The 18,098-nt window shown below is 41.6% G+C and overlaps 1 protein-coding gene across 5 annotated transcripts; it reads right to left on the reverse strand.

Moving 5' to 3' along the window:
- Window positions 1-1,278: 1,278 nt before the first annotated feature.
- On the reverse strand, window positions 1,279-18,098 carry LOC117527154 (mucin-2). 5 transcript variants are annotated; one of them, XM_034189367.1, is made up of 8 exons: window positions 17,727-18,098; window positions 13,562-13,704; window positions 10,697-10,748; window positions 7,199-10,413; window positions 5,019-5,916; window positions 4,537-4,964; window positions 4,190-4,422; window positions 1,279-4,009 (listed from the first exon to the last, which is right to left on the reverse strand). In XM_034189367.1, the coding sequence occupies exons 1-8, from the start codon at window positions 17,950-17,952 to the stop codon at window positions 1,828-1,830; spliced, it is 7,377 nt and encodes a 2,458-aa protein (XP_034045258.1). In that variant the 5' UTR covers window positions 17,953-18,098; the 3' UTR covers window positions 1,279-1,827. The 5 variants fall into 5 exon arrangements, with proteins under 5 accessions (XP_034045258.1, XP_034045257.1, XP_034045260.1 ...); XM_034189366.1 differs by having other exon boundaries at window positions 1,279-3,878; window positions 4,062-4,422; window positions 4,537-5,916; XM_034189369.1 differs by having other exon boundaries at window positions 1,279-3,878; window positions 4,062-4,214; window positions 4,512-5,916.

The following is an 18,098-nucleotide window of genomic DNA, read 5'->3' on the forward strand; positions in this document are numbered from 1 at the left end:
GTGAATCCAATTCAAAGAGAACAGGTCAATCTTGTTATACAGTTAATTTCATGCTACAGTTTAGTGAAAGTCACAATTCAAAACCAACTAGCTACACGTTTTAAGGAGGGTGTTAAGGGAAAACAAAAGAATTTTCCTGAAGGTAATTATGACAACACCTGAACTATTTTTCCCCCCTTTCTATAATACAGCAGTTACCAGCTGAAAACACCCAAATTCAATTTAGAGTCTAATTTTTCACTATATTTCAACATAAGCAATGAAACTCCCCAAAGCTATACACACTTCTGGTTCTCCAGAGCTGGTGCCAATCCAAATATACGCAACACTTGCACAATGAAAATGGTCAAAGATGTTTCCTAACTTGAGACAAAAATCTGTCAATGTATACGGAAACAAGGGCGAGGTGCACAATGACTGATTTTATGACACGTTAGGGAACAAGACAAGAAAACTTCCAAATCCGGATTCGTAAAGTGCATGTTGGGATTATTAATGAGACCAGAACAACGCAAGTTTAGGATGTTTGGTACCATTAGCCCTCGACTGACGATTTGATAAAATGAATGACGTCAAATTTAAGAAGTGAAGCTTCAAATCAAATGGACTTCAATTATAAAAAAAAAAAAAAAGATGGAACTACAAGTTTAAGAAGGTAATACAGTAAACTACATGTAAATAATGACTGTGGTCCAACAAGACGCAAACAAGTGACGGGAATGTTGGCTACTTCTGTTTTTTTTATCTCCTCCTCAGTGAAAATCTCTGCAAGGTCATCAGTTTTTGCTCTATATATAAAAATTTGAACCAGACTAGATGAAAATTAGTCAACTAGTAAGGTACGAGCTAGCCATATAGCCCCCTATTCCTACTAGCTGTCCCAGCCCTTGAGCAAATGCTGTGGGTACACAACCACAGGAGCTAGGAACTCCATCAAGGTCTCAAAGTAGGTATTGGTGGCTTCCCTCACCAGTCCAGTCACTTGTTTTTTATGGTTTGCTTTATAGGCAGATTTGACATTACGTGCAACACTTCCCATTTATTGATTCAACGAAAAACAATGAAATCTTCAATATATTTAATAACTGAAATTTATTTGGTTTTAGCTATCCTCTGGATATGTAATGGCAAGTAAAGCAATGATTTGTATTCAAGGAGCCAGAGTACTTGTTATAATTTAAAATCGTGATTTTCAGATTAAATGCCATAATGAATCAAATTATTGTACGAAAACCTCGATTTTCATTCTATTTGATGTCACACAACCACAAAACATGGAAAAGCCCAAGTGAGTACTTTATTTTAAAGGACTACAAGTCAGAGTCTGTTCATTCGGCAAGATATACACAATGTACAGCTGACGTATCATCAGCAAGTGACAGCTGGTGATGATTAGACACCTACTGCAAGAGAAACTTAGATCCCATGTCCTAGTCACAGTTTTAGCAACAAAAAGAGAGAAAAAAAAAATACTGGAATTAAAAACTCAATTTGCAGTTTCAGCAACTGAAACAACTGAAAGTGTGTTCCTATGCTGTGATCTATGTCACACTTTACTAGTATCTGCACGCATTCAGATAAAACATCCATTCAGTATAAAGAGCTACATGTTTAAATCCTCAAGCATATACAATTTTAACAACCACATCTTAATATTCTTCCAACCTAGATATCACATATCTCTAATCTGTCTTTGGAGATAATGCTAAACCATGAATTTAAAAAAAAAAAAAAAAAAAAAAAAAAAACAACAATCAAGCCCTCATTTCTTTCAAATCCTTAGGTTAAATCTCAAATACGTCAAGACATATAAATGAGAAAGGTCCCTCAATTGGTTTTATGTATACTTGACATATGTTTTTTCAGGTGGCTTGACTGTTTGAAGCGCTTGGGGCAGTGTGTGCAGGCGTATGGTTTCTCTCCTGTGTGGATATACTGATGCCTTTTCATATTGTTGTAGTCTAAAAATGCCTTCCCACAAAATGCGCACCAGTGTCTCTTCTCTCCGTTGTGCCACATCAAATGCATATTGAGTTCGACTTTCCTTGTGAATTTTTTCTGACACAGGTTGCATTGGAATGGTTTCTCTCCCGTGTGAATACGGATGTGAGCTTCCACGTCTCGTCTTGAGAAAAATCCCCTGCTGCAGATCTGGCAGACAAACGGTTTAATTCTGCTGTGCACCATCAGGATGTGCTTGGTGAGGCCGAAACGATAGACAAATCCCTTCCCACAGTGCGGGCAGATATGTATCTTGCCATTACGGTGCACTCCAATGTGCCGTTTCAGGCCTTTGAGATTTGGGAAGCTTTTTCCACAGAGCTTGCAGATGAAAGGTCTGCTACCTGAATGAACCCTAACATGGTTCTCCAGGGAAGACTGACTGCTGAGGACACGCCCACATTCCCCACACTGGTTTTTCAGGAGAACTCTACCAATTTCTGGATAAGGCTTTGGTGTTATGGCAGGCATTGGGAGAGGACAACCAATTGGTGGAAAAATGACTGGGAAGCGAGGTTTTGCTTTACCTTTCTTGCTTGCATTCTCTGTGGTGGAAACAAATAAGTCTGATTTCATCAGCAAGCGAGAACTAGTCAGAACTCGCCGCTTTCGGGTCACTTGGACCTCAGCTTGACCGGTGGACGACTCTTTATTTTTTGCTGACTGTGATGCACCATCCCTCTCCAGGGGTGTTCTGATGGTGGGAGTTGTAGGTGTGGCCCTTTCAGCTTTCGATTTAGAATTCTTCTCAGTACCACTATTCACAAAGTCCTCTGTTTCTGATTCTTCACTGTCACTTTGCAACTTTGCCCAGTTAGACTTCTTTGTTTTTGCTGGTGTCTTAGCTTTGGCTGCCTCAGTTAACTTCTTAGCATTCACCACTCTTGGACTCTTTTTGGGACCAGCGCCATTGTGAATTAAAGAGGGGTTCTCAGCAGGGGGTTGGCCAGTATTTTTTGAGGTGATACCATTTTTAGCTAATTTAGGTAAACTTTTATATGGAGAAGATTCACTCCTGGGTTTCTTAGCACTAGAAGACTCTGTAGCTCTACTGGACCTCCTACGCTTGACAGAACTTAATCCACTTTTTGTCTGTTTAATCACAGATTCGTCTTTATTAACTATAGACCTCCTCGGATTGGCAGAGGTGGATGCAGTCTTTTTAGGAGTGGTAACATCTCTGTTGAAGTCAGACCCCTGACAACCGACAGAAGCAGACACAGCTGTTTGAGGCCTAGTGCCATCTTGAGCAGAGCTCGACTTCCTAGAACTGAGAGTAGGAGATCCAACCCTTTTAGAGTTGATATCTCTATTTGTTCTAGATTTCATAGGAGTGACAGGAATGGACTTAGTCTTTTTAGGTTTTGTGCCATTTGTAGTGGTAGTCCTTTGAGGAGTCACTACAGTTGATTTGGTCTTTTTATTCGTATTCTGGTCTCTACTTGAGCTAGACTTCATAGGACTAGCAGATGCATGTCCTCTCTTTCTAGGATTACCATTATCATTAGCTGAGCTGGATCTTCCACAACTGACTGTAACTGAGCCAACATTTTGAGGGTTGGTGCCATGTTTTGTTGAGCTAGACTTTCTACAATTTTCAGTGGATTTTGAATTTTTAGCACCAACATTATCTATAGCCGTGTACAGTGTAGGACGTCCAGAAGCACATTCTCTTTCTTCAGCACCATCACCAGCTGAGCTGGAGCTTCCAGAATTGACAGTAATCAGTCCAACATTTGGAGGGTTAACGTCATCTGTCATCGAGTGAGACGTTGTCCAACTCTTTGCAGCGGATTCGGGTTTTTCAGAATCAAAAGAGTCTGTCATAGGACTAATAGAAATACGTTCTTTCTTTTTAGGATTATCGTCAACCCTAACTGAGCTGGATCCTCTAGCACTGATCGTAATCAGTCCAACGTCATCTGTCATCGAGTGAGACTTTGTCCAACTCTCAACAGTGGATTCAGGGTTTTCAGAATCAGCAGAGTCCGTCATAGGGCTGATAGAAATACATTCTCTCGTTTTAGGATTATCATCAACACTAGCTGAGCTGGATCCTGTAGCACTGACAGTAATCAGTCCAACGTCATCTGTCATTGAGTGAGACTTTGTCCAACTCTCAGCAGTGGATTCAGGGTTTTCAGCATCAACATCACCCATTGCTGTGTCTGTTTTAGGACTGTCAGAAACACATTCTCCCTTTTCTGGATTACCATCATCACTAGCTGAGCTGGATATTCCAGAACTGATGGTAACTGATTCAACATTTTGAGGGCCAGTGTCATCTCTCACTGAGTGAGATTTTGTACAATTCTCAACTGTGGAGTCAGGGTTTTCAGAATCAACAGAGTCTGGCATAGGACTGATAGAAATACATTCTCTGTTTTCAGGATTATTGTCAGCACTATCTGGCCTGGATCCAGTGGATTCAGGGTTTTCAGAACCAACATCACCCATAGCTGTGTCTGTTTTAGGACTGCCAGAAATACATTTTCCCTTTTCTGGACTACCATCATCACTAGCTGAGCTGGTTGTTCCAGGACTGATCGGAATTGAGCCAACATCGTGAAGCCCAACACCATCTCTCATTGAGTGAGACGTTGTACAACTCTCAGCAGTGGATTCAGGGTTTTCGGCACCAACACTGATATCAGTATCTGTCGTAGGACTGACAGAAACACATTCTCTTTGTTCAGGAATATTCGAATCACTAACTGAGCTGGATGTTCCAGGACTGATAGTAACTGTGCCAACATCTTGAAGTTCAACATGATCTGTCATTGAGTGAGACTCTGTACAACTCTCAGCAGTGGATTCAGGGTTTTCAATAACAACATCATCAGTATCTATTGTAGGACTGACAGAAACACATTCTCTTTGTTCAGGATTAGTTGAATCACTAGCTGAGCTGGATGTTCCAGGACTAATAGTAATCGTGCCAACATCTTGAAGTTCAACATCATCTGTCATCGAGTAAGACTCTGTACAATTCTCAGCAGTGGATTCAGGGTTTTCACCAACAACATCATCAGTATCTGTCGGACTGACAGAAACACATTCTCTTTGTTCAGGATTAGTTGAATCACTAGCTGAGCTGGATGTTCCAGGACTGATAGTAACTGTGCCAACATCTTGAAGTTCAACGTCATCTCTCATTGAGTGAGACTCTGTACAACTCTCAGCAGTGGATTGAAGGTTTTCACCAACGACATCATCAGTATCAGTATCTGTCGTAGGACTGACAGAAACAAATTCTCTTTGTTCAGGATTAGTTGAATCACTAGCTGAGCTGGATGTTCCAGGACTGATAGTAATCAACTCAACATTTTCAAGGTTAGTGTCACTTCTCACTGAGTGAGACTTCTCACAACTTTGAACAGTGGATTGAGGATTTTCAGCACCAGCATTATCTATATCAGAGTCTGCTGCTGGACTGACAGAAACAGATTCAGTGGCTTCGGGGTTAAATCCATCTGGATTTTTAGCACATTCATTATCTATGATTGCGCTCGTCCCGCTAGTACTCAGCAAAACAGCTCCTGCCTTTTCATGGATTACATCACCATCAACATCATCCTCTTCATCCGCAGATAAATTCAGAACTATGGAATCTGAACTCAGGCTCATTGACGAGTCATTACTTGCGCTCTTAAGAAGTTCAACATCCTCAGCTACTCTGGGTTTTTCATTATCAGCAAGAATAGAGTCTTCATCAAATGTTTCCACATCACTTAAACATTCTAATCTAGGTATCTCCTGACTTTTAGGAGTGGTCTCTGGAATTGTGGGTTGCGATTTTTGATTTGCTTCAGTTCTTTTACCTAGTTTTCTGACACGACTCCGGAGTCGGGCCATAATAGATGCTTTCTGTAATTTAGCAGCAGTGCTGGGATCTGAAGAGCCCTTGGAGTGAACCTAGGAAGAAGACGGAGAACAGAAATAGTGTATTAGAAAAATACACTGCAGCACCATCACAACAGTCTTTACATAATCTTTAAATAAATGTAAATATTACAGATTGATAACACAATTCAGATCTTACAATGCAATTTGTGAAGTTGGTGGACTATACCAATCTAAAATTTATTATTAATTTTCTTTATTAATGATGATTTCTTAGTCAAGCCCCCCCCCCCCCCCCCAAAAAAAAAACACAACAACAATAACCAAGGTTTTGGACACTGAGCATTGGCAAAATCCAAGGCCTACACTGTTTGGCATTAAAGCTGGACAGCCTTTGGGTTTTGTTTTTTTTTTTTTAAGTAATGAAAACAATTTTCTTTACAACCACTATCTTTTTGTTCCTTCACATTTAAATAAGGGATTCATAATATAATATTGCCAATATCATCAAAATTTCCCTGGAAACAATTTCAAATTTTGACCCCTGAAGGGTTGAAATTCTAGTGATCAGACATCAGATGCCATGATATACATTTGGTAACAATGCCACAGATTACACGGGGGAACAAAAATTCTGGGAAGCACACAACTGCTAATCGCAGTAACAAAAGCACCGTGACACCAGCTGGCTGCGCACTCAAACAAAATAAACCAAAAAGGCGGAAAACACTCAGAGCTTACTTCTGTATCTAATGTCTAATAAATCTAATATGTTTCTTATATATTTTGTAAAAGTTAGCAAGAAATAAACACATCCAAAACCAAATATGCTTAATAAATAAATAAATAAAACCAGATAACACCTCTGAAGTGATTTACAAAACATCTTATGGATGTTAGTGCGCACACCCTAGGAACACGCATCAAGCAAATGGGTCAGGTCACATGTAATCTCATAACATTATGCATGTGCACATGCACTTGCTCCTGCAGTTTGTCTACACAATGGCATTTGAAGGAAAAGACAACATTCGCCATGGAATCCCCCACATAAATATGTTCTCTTCATTAAAATGAGCTATAATTTAGCAATGTTACAAAAATAAACATACTTTATAGTGCTTGAATTTCAGTAGAAACTAAGTTTTGTCACTTTTGTGAAATTTGAAAGGCCGTACAGATTTAATGATGCAGAATACACAGAGACCACACCACGTTACAAAAAGTAAACCCTTCCCAATTAGCAACACCTGCAGCAATTAAGACGCCTGGTCTACATCCATACAGTTGATGAGCCCAGATATTAAATTCTACAAATCTCAGAGAAACCTCATTGCACAAAGGCTACAATTACCTTTTTGGGGGCTCGCACCACAGGCGACACAGACAGCTGTGCCAGAAACTGCGTTTTTGTCATCTTTAAGTGAGGGTCAGATGTGTCTCTGGGTGAAACCGCAGTTAGCTGTAAGATGGTAGCAGATCGTTCCTCTTGGGGACATGGGCATTTTGGCAGCACACTCTCCTGCACTTCATGGTTAGTTACATCCTTTTGCAAATTGGAAGCTGGCTTGATATTTTCAGTGGCTGCAGCTAAAGGTTCAGTCAGGTTGACAACCGCAGGCACTGGCGGAGCAGATGGCGGAAATGGCTCCGTGCTTCCATCAACAGACTCTGCCTTCTCAAGTGTGCACTTTTCTGAAGACAAAGTTATTGTCTCGCCACGTGGAATAACTTCTGCAGGAACAGCCACAGTTGCATTAGTTACCATGACAGTCGGTGTTGGATTCTCTTGAACCGGGTTTGGCTCTGTCGTTATTTGAGAATCTCGGACAGACATGTCCTCAGACCTTCTGAGATCAGGAAGCCCATCAGTGGAAGATGTTGGTATCTCAGGAAGTAGGACGATTTCTTTTGCATGCTGTGATGTCTGCATTGATTTGACCACAGAAGATGGTTTCTCTTGTGTTGTTTGGGTAGAGTCGTTCAATACGGACTTATTTTTAGTAGATGCATTTGAAACGACGACTCCTTCGGGTGGTACTGTCGGCGGCAGTCTGCATAACCTGACTACTGCAGTGCTTTTCATTTGGACAGCAGGTGTGACAGGAGGGCACACAGAGGCTGGCATTAACCTCGGTGAAACTGCTACCTTTGAAACTGTTTTGGGTGGTGTGTTTGTCTTTGCAGAAACAGAGTTACTTTGCATGGCAGGTTCACAGATGTCAGATGTGCTAGTCCTTGTTTGAGAAGATGTAACTGCTTCATCTGAGGACACTTGTGCCTCTGCAGCAGTTTTAAGTTGTGATGGGGTCCCTGAATGTGCCGGCGGCAATGCAACCACCGCCACCTCCTGCTTTTTGCTGACAACTGGCATCGGCAGGCGAGGGAGCTGACGTCTTGGAATTATAACTGTAAGTTTTTGGGGCTGCGATGTTTCCAACTGCTGATTTGTGGACGTGGAAGTCATCTGTGAAGTGACAACAGAAAGTGATTTCTGGGATTTAACTGATGTTTTCTGAACAACACTAGGACACAAACCTGATTTAAGGGGCATGTTGGCAACTATGGGGGCTGGAAGCAAATTAGGTTTATGGGCATTAACAACTTTTAAATGAGGAGAAACCTGTGTTGGGGGCGGAGTCCCGAATGTGTGGGAAGAAAGTGAAGATGACATTTTTGGAACAACAATTATTTTCTGAGGGACTGTACCAATTTTTCGTTTGTCAGGCCCAGGCCCCATCGACGTTGGTGGATGGATAATGCGCTGTGGATGTGACTTAAGTTGTGTTTGCTTTGTTGGTGGCGGTATTTGAGATACACCAGTTTTTGAAGAAGGACTGACCATACGACCTGCCGTGATGACTTTTATGCGAGGTGGATTTTTATGTGTTAGAGGGATAACACTACTTTTACGAGGTCCCATAATTGACTTTACTGGATAATCTTCTGTGGGTGGAGCCGTTTTGGGCAAACTGCTAAGTGCTTCATAAGTTCCAGCAGGAGGCTGAGGCAGCATTTTTGAATCCGATGCCTGGGGGGCAACAGGAACATTGAGTTGTGCTGGGCTCTCACTCACAGGTTGAGAAGATTGGCTTTGAGGTGTGGTGAGTGTTTCTGTAAAGGGGACTATGTTTTCTACTATGGGCTGGGGCACTAAGCTGTGAGTGTTCATTGCTTCAACCAACAGCATTGCATCCTGAAGAGTTACAGATGTGAGACGTGACCTAGGCTGAAGTGGTTTTGAATGGCTCTCGGGTGGCATGCTTGTGGTTTCAACATCAGATGAGACATTTGTGGTTGGAACCTGAATATCTACTTCCATACCCATGACAGGCTGCTGGGAATCAGATTTGTTCCCCATTTCCAAAGGCTGTTCTACTATCAAAGATGTTTCTGAAATGGGTAATGAGCTAACACTAATGTTCTTCACTTCACCCAAATGAGCGCTGGCTGCTTGTTGGACTGATGACATGTTAGAAGATAAAGCCTCTGGGACCTGATCTAAAGGTGGTTTTGGAGACTCCTTTGACAAGGCATTCACATTATCAGCTGCTGAAGAGGCCTCAACCTCCTTCACAACTTCTTGGTTTGTAGGAACATCATCAACTCGAGACTCGATTATGCTTTTCTCTGGCGTTTGTTGATCTTTGAACGGTCTCCTTTTCTTAGGCGGTCGTCCTCTTTTACGGCGTGATGTCAAATCGGGTGTGGGAACAACCAGAACCTCTTGTGCTTTATTTGTTAATCCTGCACATGTCTCATTTTCAAGCTGCTCCGCTTCTGGCGAAGGTTTGTCTGCAGTAGGGACACCAGAGGACCGCTCCACAGCATTGCCCAATTGATCGTTTATAGATATGTCACATTCTTTTGGAGACTGCTGAGGGACAGACTGTGATGGTGTTTTTTCAGGGGGTTCAACCACTGATTGCTGCAAAGCAATTAGCATTGGCTGTTCTTCAAATGCAACTAATTGGCCATCTCCTTGTGCCAGAAGCACAAATGTATTTGGAGTGTAGATGGACTGCTCTATGTCATTTCCTGTAGCAAGTGAGATGAGCACAGGATGATCTGGTTCAGCTCCGTTGCTGAGCAGTGCCATTGGCAACTGTTCATCTGTAGAAGTAACACCAGCAGGCTGTTGCAGAGGAACTTTAAGTTGCTTGTTTAGAGCCATTTCTCCATCTCCTTGATGTTGCAGTGATGCCACTGCTGACTTCTGGTTTTCAGTGGGTTCAAGCACTGGTTGTTGCTGAGCAATTAGCAAAGATGGATCTTCAAACATTACAAGGTCTTTGTCTATCCATATGTCCATTCCTTTTGGACAATCCTTGGGTTCTTCTGCAACGCCACTGTTTATTGTAACAAAAGATAGGACCATTCGGTGCTCTGGTTCGGATGCAGGTCTCTCAGCTTCATTCAAACAGCTTAGTTTACCGTCATTAGGTAAAGAAGAGATTCCCTGGGCCACAGAAGTCCCTTCATATTTCTGGGATGAAGTCTGTGTTTCATTTGAACATATCTGGCTAACAACAGTCCCCTTCACTTCAAGTCCGGTAACAGGTGCCGCCACTGAAACAAATGCAAATAAATGGAGACTGTAACAAAGAAATGATGAGAAACACAAATCTAAAAGATTGGCTAGTGAAACAAAACAAACAAAATGGATTTTGAAAATGTGAGACTGCATAAATATCTTATTTCAAAGCAAGGTTCAGATCAACATCCATGCCACTCGCATGTGAAAAATACTGCACTGCAATATAATTCTTCACTGATTAAACCTCATCTGAAACTGGGGTTTCATCAACTGGAACTGAACTGGAGTTGTTCAATTACCGCTTTAATTCCTTACCTTCAAGGCCACTGAATGCTTCCATACCGACAACAGCTGGCACCTCAGCCACCTGTTTCAAAATAGTTGGTAAAGAATATTCATTAAAATATTGCGGTAAAGAAGCAAAACAAAGTCCATTTTCATGAAATGGACTTTGTTCATGAAAAACCTAACACAAAATTGTAATCTTTTGCCACTACAATCAAGACTGGGCTTTGTGGCCCGAAACCCTCAGCTTTAGGAGGAAATAATCCAACAATCAAGCTCAATTCAAGCTCCACACCTGCTCCTATTTTCCACCATGCATGTGACAGTACTCCCTGCATGAAGCCCAGATATGTTGACTAGGTGGCAGTGTTCAGCAGGCAACAGACTGGTAATTACTTGAGCAACAAAAAGCTGGTTGTTGGACTGAACTGGTGCATCAGAAGTACCCAGTGTCTAATCAGTTTATCTTTACTGTATGTCTGAATTTTGGTGAATTTCTAGATGTCAGCATTTTTATTGCTTTTTAAAAAAAAATAAAACAATCAAGCTACATTGTCAGGGACAGACTCATTTTCAATCTTTTTTTCTTCTATTTTACAGAAAAACTCCCAGGTCAACCATATCAGAATAAATCAGGTAAATAATGTACTACTCGTATTTTCTGCAGTATAAGACACCCTTTTTTCTGTATGCAAAACTCACTTTTTAAACACTGTGTTTCTGTGGGGACAAGTTTAACAATAGGCAGGATCTCAGTCTAGCACTTGTGCACACCCTAGTATGTGTTGTTACTTAAACATAAAGACTTCTAAATTACAAAAGGAAAATGGACATATAAATGTGGACTTGACAACATACTGGATGCTATTTGAGGTAGATTGGACAAATTATCAGATGGACACTAAAATAAATGGACTGCATTTATATAGCGCTTATCCATCTGCATCAGACGCTCAAAGCGCTTTACACATCAATGCCTCACATTCACGCCGAGGCGCCCACTACACACCGGGAGCAACTAGGGGATTAGTGATTTTCCGGTCAGACTGGGATTTGAACGGAGGATCCTCTGGTCTCAAGCCCAACGCTTTAACCACTAGACCAGTGGTCTCCAAACTATTCCAGAAAGGGCCGAGAGGGTGCAGGTTTTCTTTGCAGCCACTGACTCCAGCAGGTGATTTCGCTGATGAACTCATCCCACCTGTTCAAAGGGATGTTAATCAGTGAAATCACCTGCTGAAGTCAGTGGCTGCAAAGAAAACCTGCACCCTCTCGGCCCTTTCTGGAATAATTTGGAGACCACTGCACTAGACCATCACCTCCCCTGATGGAGAAGTGAACAGTAGATTCATGCTGAAGCCCTCATCTTGTGGTGTGTGCCACAAGAACTTTTAAATTCCAAAAAATAAACAAGACGGACAAATGAAAATGTGTTGGACAACATATTGGACGTTATCTGAGGCAGATGAACAGACTGCTGAACCAGAGTTGAAAACACTGCAATAAAAATGTGTCTGATTTATCAGTTCTTTAATTTGGGATTTGTTGTAGCGTGGTCTTATTATTTGAGTTTATTTTGTTCTTTTATTTGTGTTGATTCCTGGGAAAGCCCTGCATACATAATTAATAATGAAGGCACGAATACATCCGATACGGCACTGCATTTTATTTGTCACACGTTTTACACTCAATGCCCTTTCTGAGGCAACTCCACATTACAAGGTACCGTATTTTTCGGACTATAAGTCGCACTTTTTTACATGTTTTGGCCGGGGGTGCGGCCTATACTCCAGAGCGACTTATAAATGAAAAATATACCGGTAGATTCTCAATTAATTTACCGTAATAAAACAATTTTACATGACAGAGTCGCTCTATGTTTTAAAATGGCCACCAGAACCAGAAATGCAATGCATCATGGGCACTGGAGTATGGCGGCCGCCCTATAGGTCACTCTGGTCATGATAAGCAATCAGAGAACAGAACATTGGACACGTATTCCTCACCTCACCCAGACAATGGTTGTGAAACAGCGTGTGAAGCAGACGAACACGGTGCTTGCTGTTATTCCGGGAGGACTAACAAAACAGCTTCAACCCTTGGATATCAGTGTGAGCAGAGTGTTTAAGTTGACGCTGAGAGCTGCGTGGGAGCACTGGGTGAGCGACGGCGGAGGATTAGCGTCTGCACTTGGAAGGAGCTGGCGTCGACACCACGGGGAGGTCATGAGCTGCGCAGGTAGGTGCTGCACAAACATCGGCAGCTGACACCTGGTGTGTACTATGGTCCACAGCGGGTAATATGTTAGAAAAGAACCGTTCAGCGATGGTGCGGGTTATGGTTCGGCTCGCAATGTGGTCCGCAAAATACAAACATATCCGTAGGTAAAATGCAGCTCACGAGAGGGCACTCGAGGCTTGTGTGATTGTTCCTGTGACTTCTGACTACCATAGAAAAATAAAAATTTCAACATTACTGATAACTTAACAAGACAACGGAGAAGGCCCAAAAAAAGCCACCAAAAAGAAAATCATACTCTGCAGATTACAAGTTGCGACTGGTGAAATATGCATCCGAAAACAGTAGCCGTCACAATATTATCATCTGAACTTTTCATGTTATGTTAACATACCTGTATGTCCATTCAACTTATAGTCCAGTGCGACTTATTTATGGTTTATTTTTCTTTATAATGGATAAAGTGGCTGGTGCGACTTATAGTCCGGAAAATGCGGTAAATGGGCGCAGGTGGCATTGAACCGGGATCCTTTCATTTTGGAAGTATGTGCACTAACCGTCACTATTGTTTGACTGAATGTTGGAACCATCATAAAATCTAACCCATCTTTGGTAAATGTGAAAATAAATTAGTCTGCTATAAAAACCTATACTCACATTTTCGTTGATAATGACAAAAGTCATCTCAGAATTTCCCTGTCCATGGGCCTCAGAGTGCTGTGCCTTCTGAAGAACATCCTGCAGTTCTTCACGCTTGCTCTGCTGCCCTTGGGTTTGCGAGGATCCAGACTGCTCCGCCACTATGATATGCAGAAAAACCAGATCTGTAAGTATGAATGAACAGACAACAGTGGCCGGTAGGTCCCTGCGGTTACCAACAAGACTTTACAAGTAACTTGGGGCCTCTCTGTCTATTATATTTTGAAGGTTAGGAGATGACAACATGGTATAAATTAGAAGGTTCACTGGGCCTCATCTGTATTGATTAGGGAAGGGACTGACCCAATCCCAGATAGGTTTCTGGCTGTGATTTGGCATGGGCCGGAATGAGATTGGACGGTATGATAACTGTGGGCAAAAATACCATGGTTTTACAGCTTCATGGTATTATGTATAGCTTTAAAATGTGCTTTAACAACATTATGGCTATTTGCATATGAAGAGCACGTGATTCAGGCGCACTAATTGACGCGATTCTATCGCTACAAGCACTATACCACTGATAAATTTAGGAAAAAAAATACCAAAATGATAGTTACTCTTTTAGACATGTAGCATCTGCCCCTGTGGGAAACATGACTTACTTGCTTAGGGGGAAACTTGGCTGGAATAACGTCGGGAACTCCGGATGCTCAATATTGGCCCAACTTAACCAACAAAGTGTTTGGAATAGATGTATTTGTCCTTCTTGACATGTTTGTGGGAGAAATTTGTCGACCAAATTTTAATGGTTTTCATACCATGGCTTTTTGATACCGCGGTATACCGTGAAACTGGTTATCGACCCATGTCTAGTTCTGATACTGACGTAATTCGCGTATTGGAAAATACCGTTCCAACCCGCGACATTTTCTGATACTGGAGAAGAGCCACTGTGAATCCTCTCAAATGCTGTTGCTTGCTCTCTGCTTTGATTACTGCCAATCTGGAGGAGGGGAGGTTTTTGAAGCTGAGCTGTTTGAGAGAGGTCGCTTCTGCAGTGTTCAAGCTGCGGTTAACAGCAAATTTCTGCCCGGCTCTCTGGTTCAAATTGTCTGTTCGGCGAGCACGGATTTTCCGAAAAATTAACTGAATTGTTGCTGAAAATGTGTGCTAAAATGTTAGCCGCTTCACTGTCCCAAGGCTGTCTAACGCTATGAAAAGGCAGCTCAGCATGCAGCCGAGGAGGAGCTGAACAGAGATTCTGTCCGCTGAAAGGGAAAAAAAAGTCTCCATTAAAATCATGTGCGTGAACGTCGCTGATGATACACTTATTTTACAGTTGAAAGGCTTTGTGTTTCCAAAAAGTTCAAAGTTTGTGCAGCATGAAAACAGCGAGAGAGAAAGAAAGAGAGAGACAGAGGGAGAGAGAAAGCAAGCGAGAGAGAGAGGGAGAGAGACAGGCAGAGACAGAGACAGACAGGGAGAGAGAGGACTCAATTTTTACTCTGTAACACTTGCTTTGACTAAGTAAACACGTCTCCCATATCAACAAAGCTCCACTGAAATTGAAAATTGAGAAGGAGAGACAGACAGAGTGTGCTGTCTTTTCTCTTTAAGTCTATAAAAAAATAAAAGTACTTAATTCATTCACCAAAACATCAAATCTAGGCTTTCATCTTAGGTGCACCTTCTGACAAATTGTAGCTGAACTTTCAGGTCTCCTTTTTAAGGAAATCCTCATATAAAATCAACAATAATAATAATATTATAGCAAACAGACATCTGGTATCAGAAAACATCTGGAAAAGTATCAGTATCGGCAGATATAAAAATTCAGGTATCGGGATCGGATGGGAAGTGAAAAATTGTGGCTCTGTGCATCCCTAGTATTGATAAGACCCCAAAATTACAGTTCTGATGCGAGACGTACCTGTTCAAGACCTTTACCCTTTGGAGACATACATGTACACCATTACTGCCAATAGCTAATTGTTTTTGTTGTAATTGTCTGCCAAATGTGTATGTTCCATGCAGTATTTGAAGGTGGCAAAGAGCTGAATTGGACTCAGACCATGTTGGAATTTTGCTACTGGGCAAGACTTTGGGAAGTACATAAAGCTTTTATCTGGAAATGGAAGCACTGTTCATATTTCTAGATTTTTTTAAAATGCATTTCAGAGGAATTAAAACCTCCACCTAATCCTCGACCACAGAGAAAGCAATCTGCAGGGTTGAAACAAGATACGATATCGCTTTAGAGCCTTGTTCCAAATCTGGAAGAATGCACCACCCTTCCAAATGTGGCAGTTAGATTTAGGAGTGTAAAATGTTAAGAAATTGCCAACCTTTGAACAATGCATGGAATAAATGAATTTACATGAAGATGACGGTGAAAAGGCTCAGACCCCAACCGGCCACCCCTAAAAATCGGTCCGCCCGGCCTTCAGTGTACATGCGTCATTTCGGACCACAGCAGCACGTCTGAGACACTCTTTACACCCAAAGCGATCAAGGGGAATAATAACCATCGGATGACAAAGTAAGACCTCTTAACTAATTCTAAAGTCAGTTTTAAACAGAAATGAGGTGATAATCGCCTCATTTCGCTATTGATGCAACGAAATGATGTAGGCCCGGCAGCACGTCAGACACCTGCCATGTTGCTGCCAAGCATTGATTGGTCCCCCATCTTTTATTATAAAATAATGCTGAATTTATATGGAAATGATTGTTGTACAAAAGCTTCAGATAGCTGTCGCTGAGATAGATGATGACTGGAGTGCAGTGTTAAGCAAAAGCAAGCTGATAATCATTGGATTGCAGCCAACGCTTAGAAATGACGATGCTGACGCACCGAAATGACGCATGCGCAGTGGAGGCAGGGGAGACCGATTTTTAGGTGGGCCGTTCAGTCTGTAACATCGGTGTACAAAAGGAGTGGCTACAGGTACGACACTCCATGTTTTCATGGCGACAACCATGAGATAAAATTGAATTTATTTATATAGCGTGAAATTACAACATAAGCCACTTCACAAGGGTATGGTCTAAAGCCACCTTGACTAGGGATGGGTACTGATAAGATTTCATCTATATCGATGCCATTATCAACTCTGCTTATCGATCCGATTCCTTAACGATTCCCTTATCAATAATGACTTTCAATTTTCTGTGTACTAAAAGTAGGCTTTACAGGTTTTCTATGTCAGCACCAGTGGGTTTTTTTTTCAGTCCTGCGCCTTTCAGGCCAGCCCACAATAACCCCTAACCACAACAAGGCTGTGCTAAGTACAAACAGAATTTGGAATTAGTAATACAGCTACATACGGATAGCCACTATTAACATTTGAGCTTGAAATATTTCAACTGCCTCCTACAAAGGCTTAATGTCATGATGTCCATCAATATCTTGCTATCCATGACAGCTTGTTACTCAGTGTGTATGAGGAAGAATATGATACCATATCAGCCACTTCATAAATTAAATAATTTCTCAGTATGTAAGATTTTGGAAACTGCACACGACATCATTTTCTCAAAAGATTTGGTGCATCATAGCTACGGAAAGTGAGAAAAAAAAAATTGATCTCATAAAGTACATTGCACTCCTGGCATCTGTCTGACTGCACAATCCCTGATGCCAGAACACATCAGGCATAGAACTAAAGCAACAATGCAATGTATTAAAAAAAAAAAATCTGGTCATTGGGATCGGCAAAACAGCCCATTGCAGCAAGGACTAGAGTATTCTGAATAGTTTTCAGCATACTGTATTTATTTGAAGGCTAACTGTACTTATCTGTCGTTCCTACTGCATGAGATCAATTACTTTCTTTTTATTAATAATGAATAACACCATAACATGAGTTTGTACTAAAAACAAATAAGCGTGACGCAGTAAAACATCATATGAAGTCGTATCACAAAAAGCTAGAGTCACACCTTAAAGCTGCACCAAGACTCCAGTTAGCATGGTATGGTTTCCCTCCCATTCCGAACCATTAGCTACACGTCAATGTGGCCAAAGCACGTTTACACCAACAGTTACTAATTTGACATATATGATCGCCAACACACGAAAAATCAAAATGTGCTGACTGAAAACTCTCTGGCGTCATCTTTAAGCCTATAATATTATATAAGGGTGGTTAGCTTGTTGCTAGGTGCTAGCATAACTCACCGCACTGAACAGCGCTGTCTCGTCGTCTCTCTTTGGCGTCGGTTGTCGCATTTTCAAACTGGTTGCATTTCGTCTTAAGCTCTTCGTTTTCCTTCTTGATTTTGGATATTTCTGACTTTAGGTCATCGACCATAGTTTCAAAAAGTTTCCTGGTTTCCGCCACGGCACTTTTCAGCATGCCCTCCATAACGGAGGCATACATTTTCTGAAAATCATCGGCCGACATGACCGTGTGCTTTGCCGTTCAATCCTGAACGCGTTCGACAAAACAAAAAGACACGCTTCGACCGACTGTTTTCAACCTGTCGTCTTAACAAAAACGTGCCGTGAAGAAATGGCTCAACATGGCCGCTGGTCCTAACAGTCGCGCTT

This window comes from Thalassophryne amazonica, chromosome 15 (assembly GCF_902500255.1).
Source record: "Thalassophryne amazonica chromosome 15, fThaAma1.1, whole genome shotgun sequence".
Taxonomy (NCBI): domain Eukaryota; kingdom Metazoa; phylum Chordata; class Actinopteri; order Batrachoidiformes; family Batrachoididae; genus Thalassophryne; species Thalassophryne amazonica.

What these genes read in the sequence shown, in the direction of transcription:
- LOC117527154 (XM_034189366.1), bottom strand. Translation starts at nt 17,952, where the DNA reads ATGTCGGCCGATGATTTTCAGAAAATGTATGCCTCCGTTATGGAGGGC. An exon ending in AGCATTCAGTGGCCTTGAAG is followed by an intron (nt 10,414 to 10,696) that starts GTAAGGAATTAA and finishes CATTTGTTTCAG; the next exon opens with TGGCGGCACCTGTTACCGGA. An exon ending in CAATTCCGATCAGTCCTGGA is followed by an intron (nt 4,423 to 4,536) that starts ACAACCAGCTCA and finishes CCTGAATCCACT; the next exon opens with GGATCCAGGCCAGATAGTGC.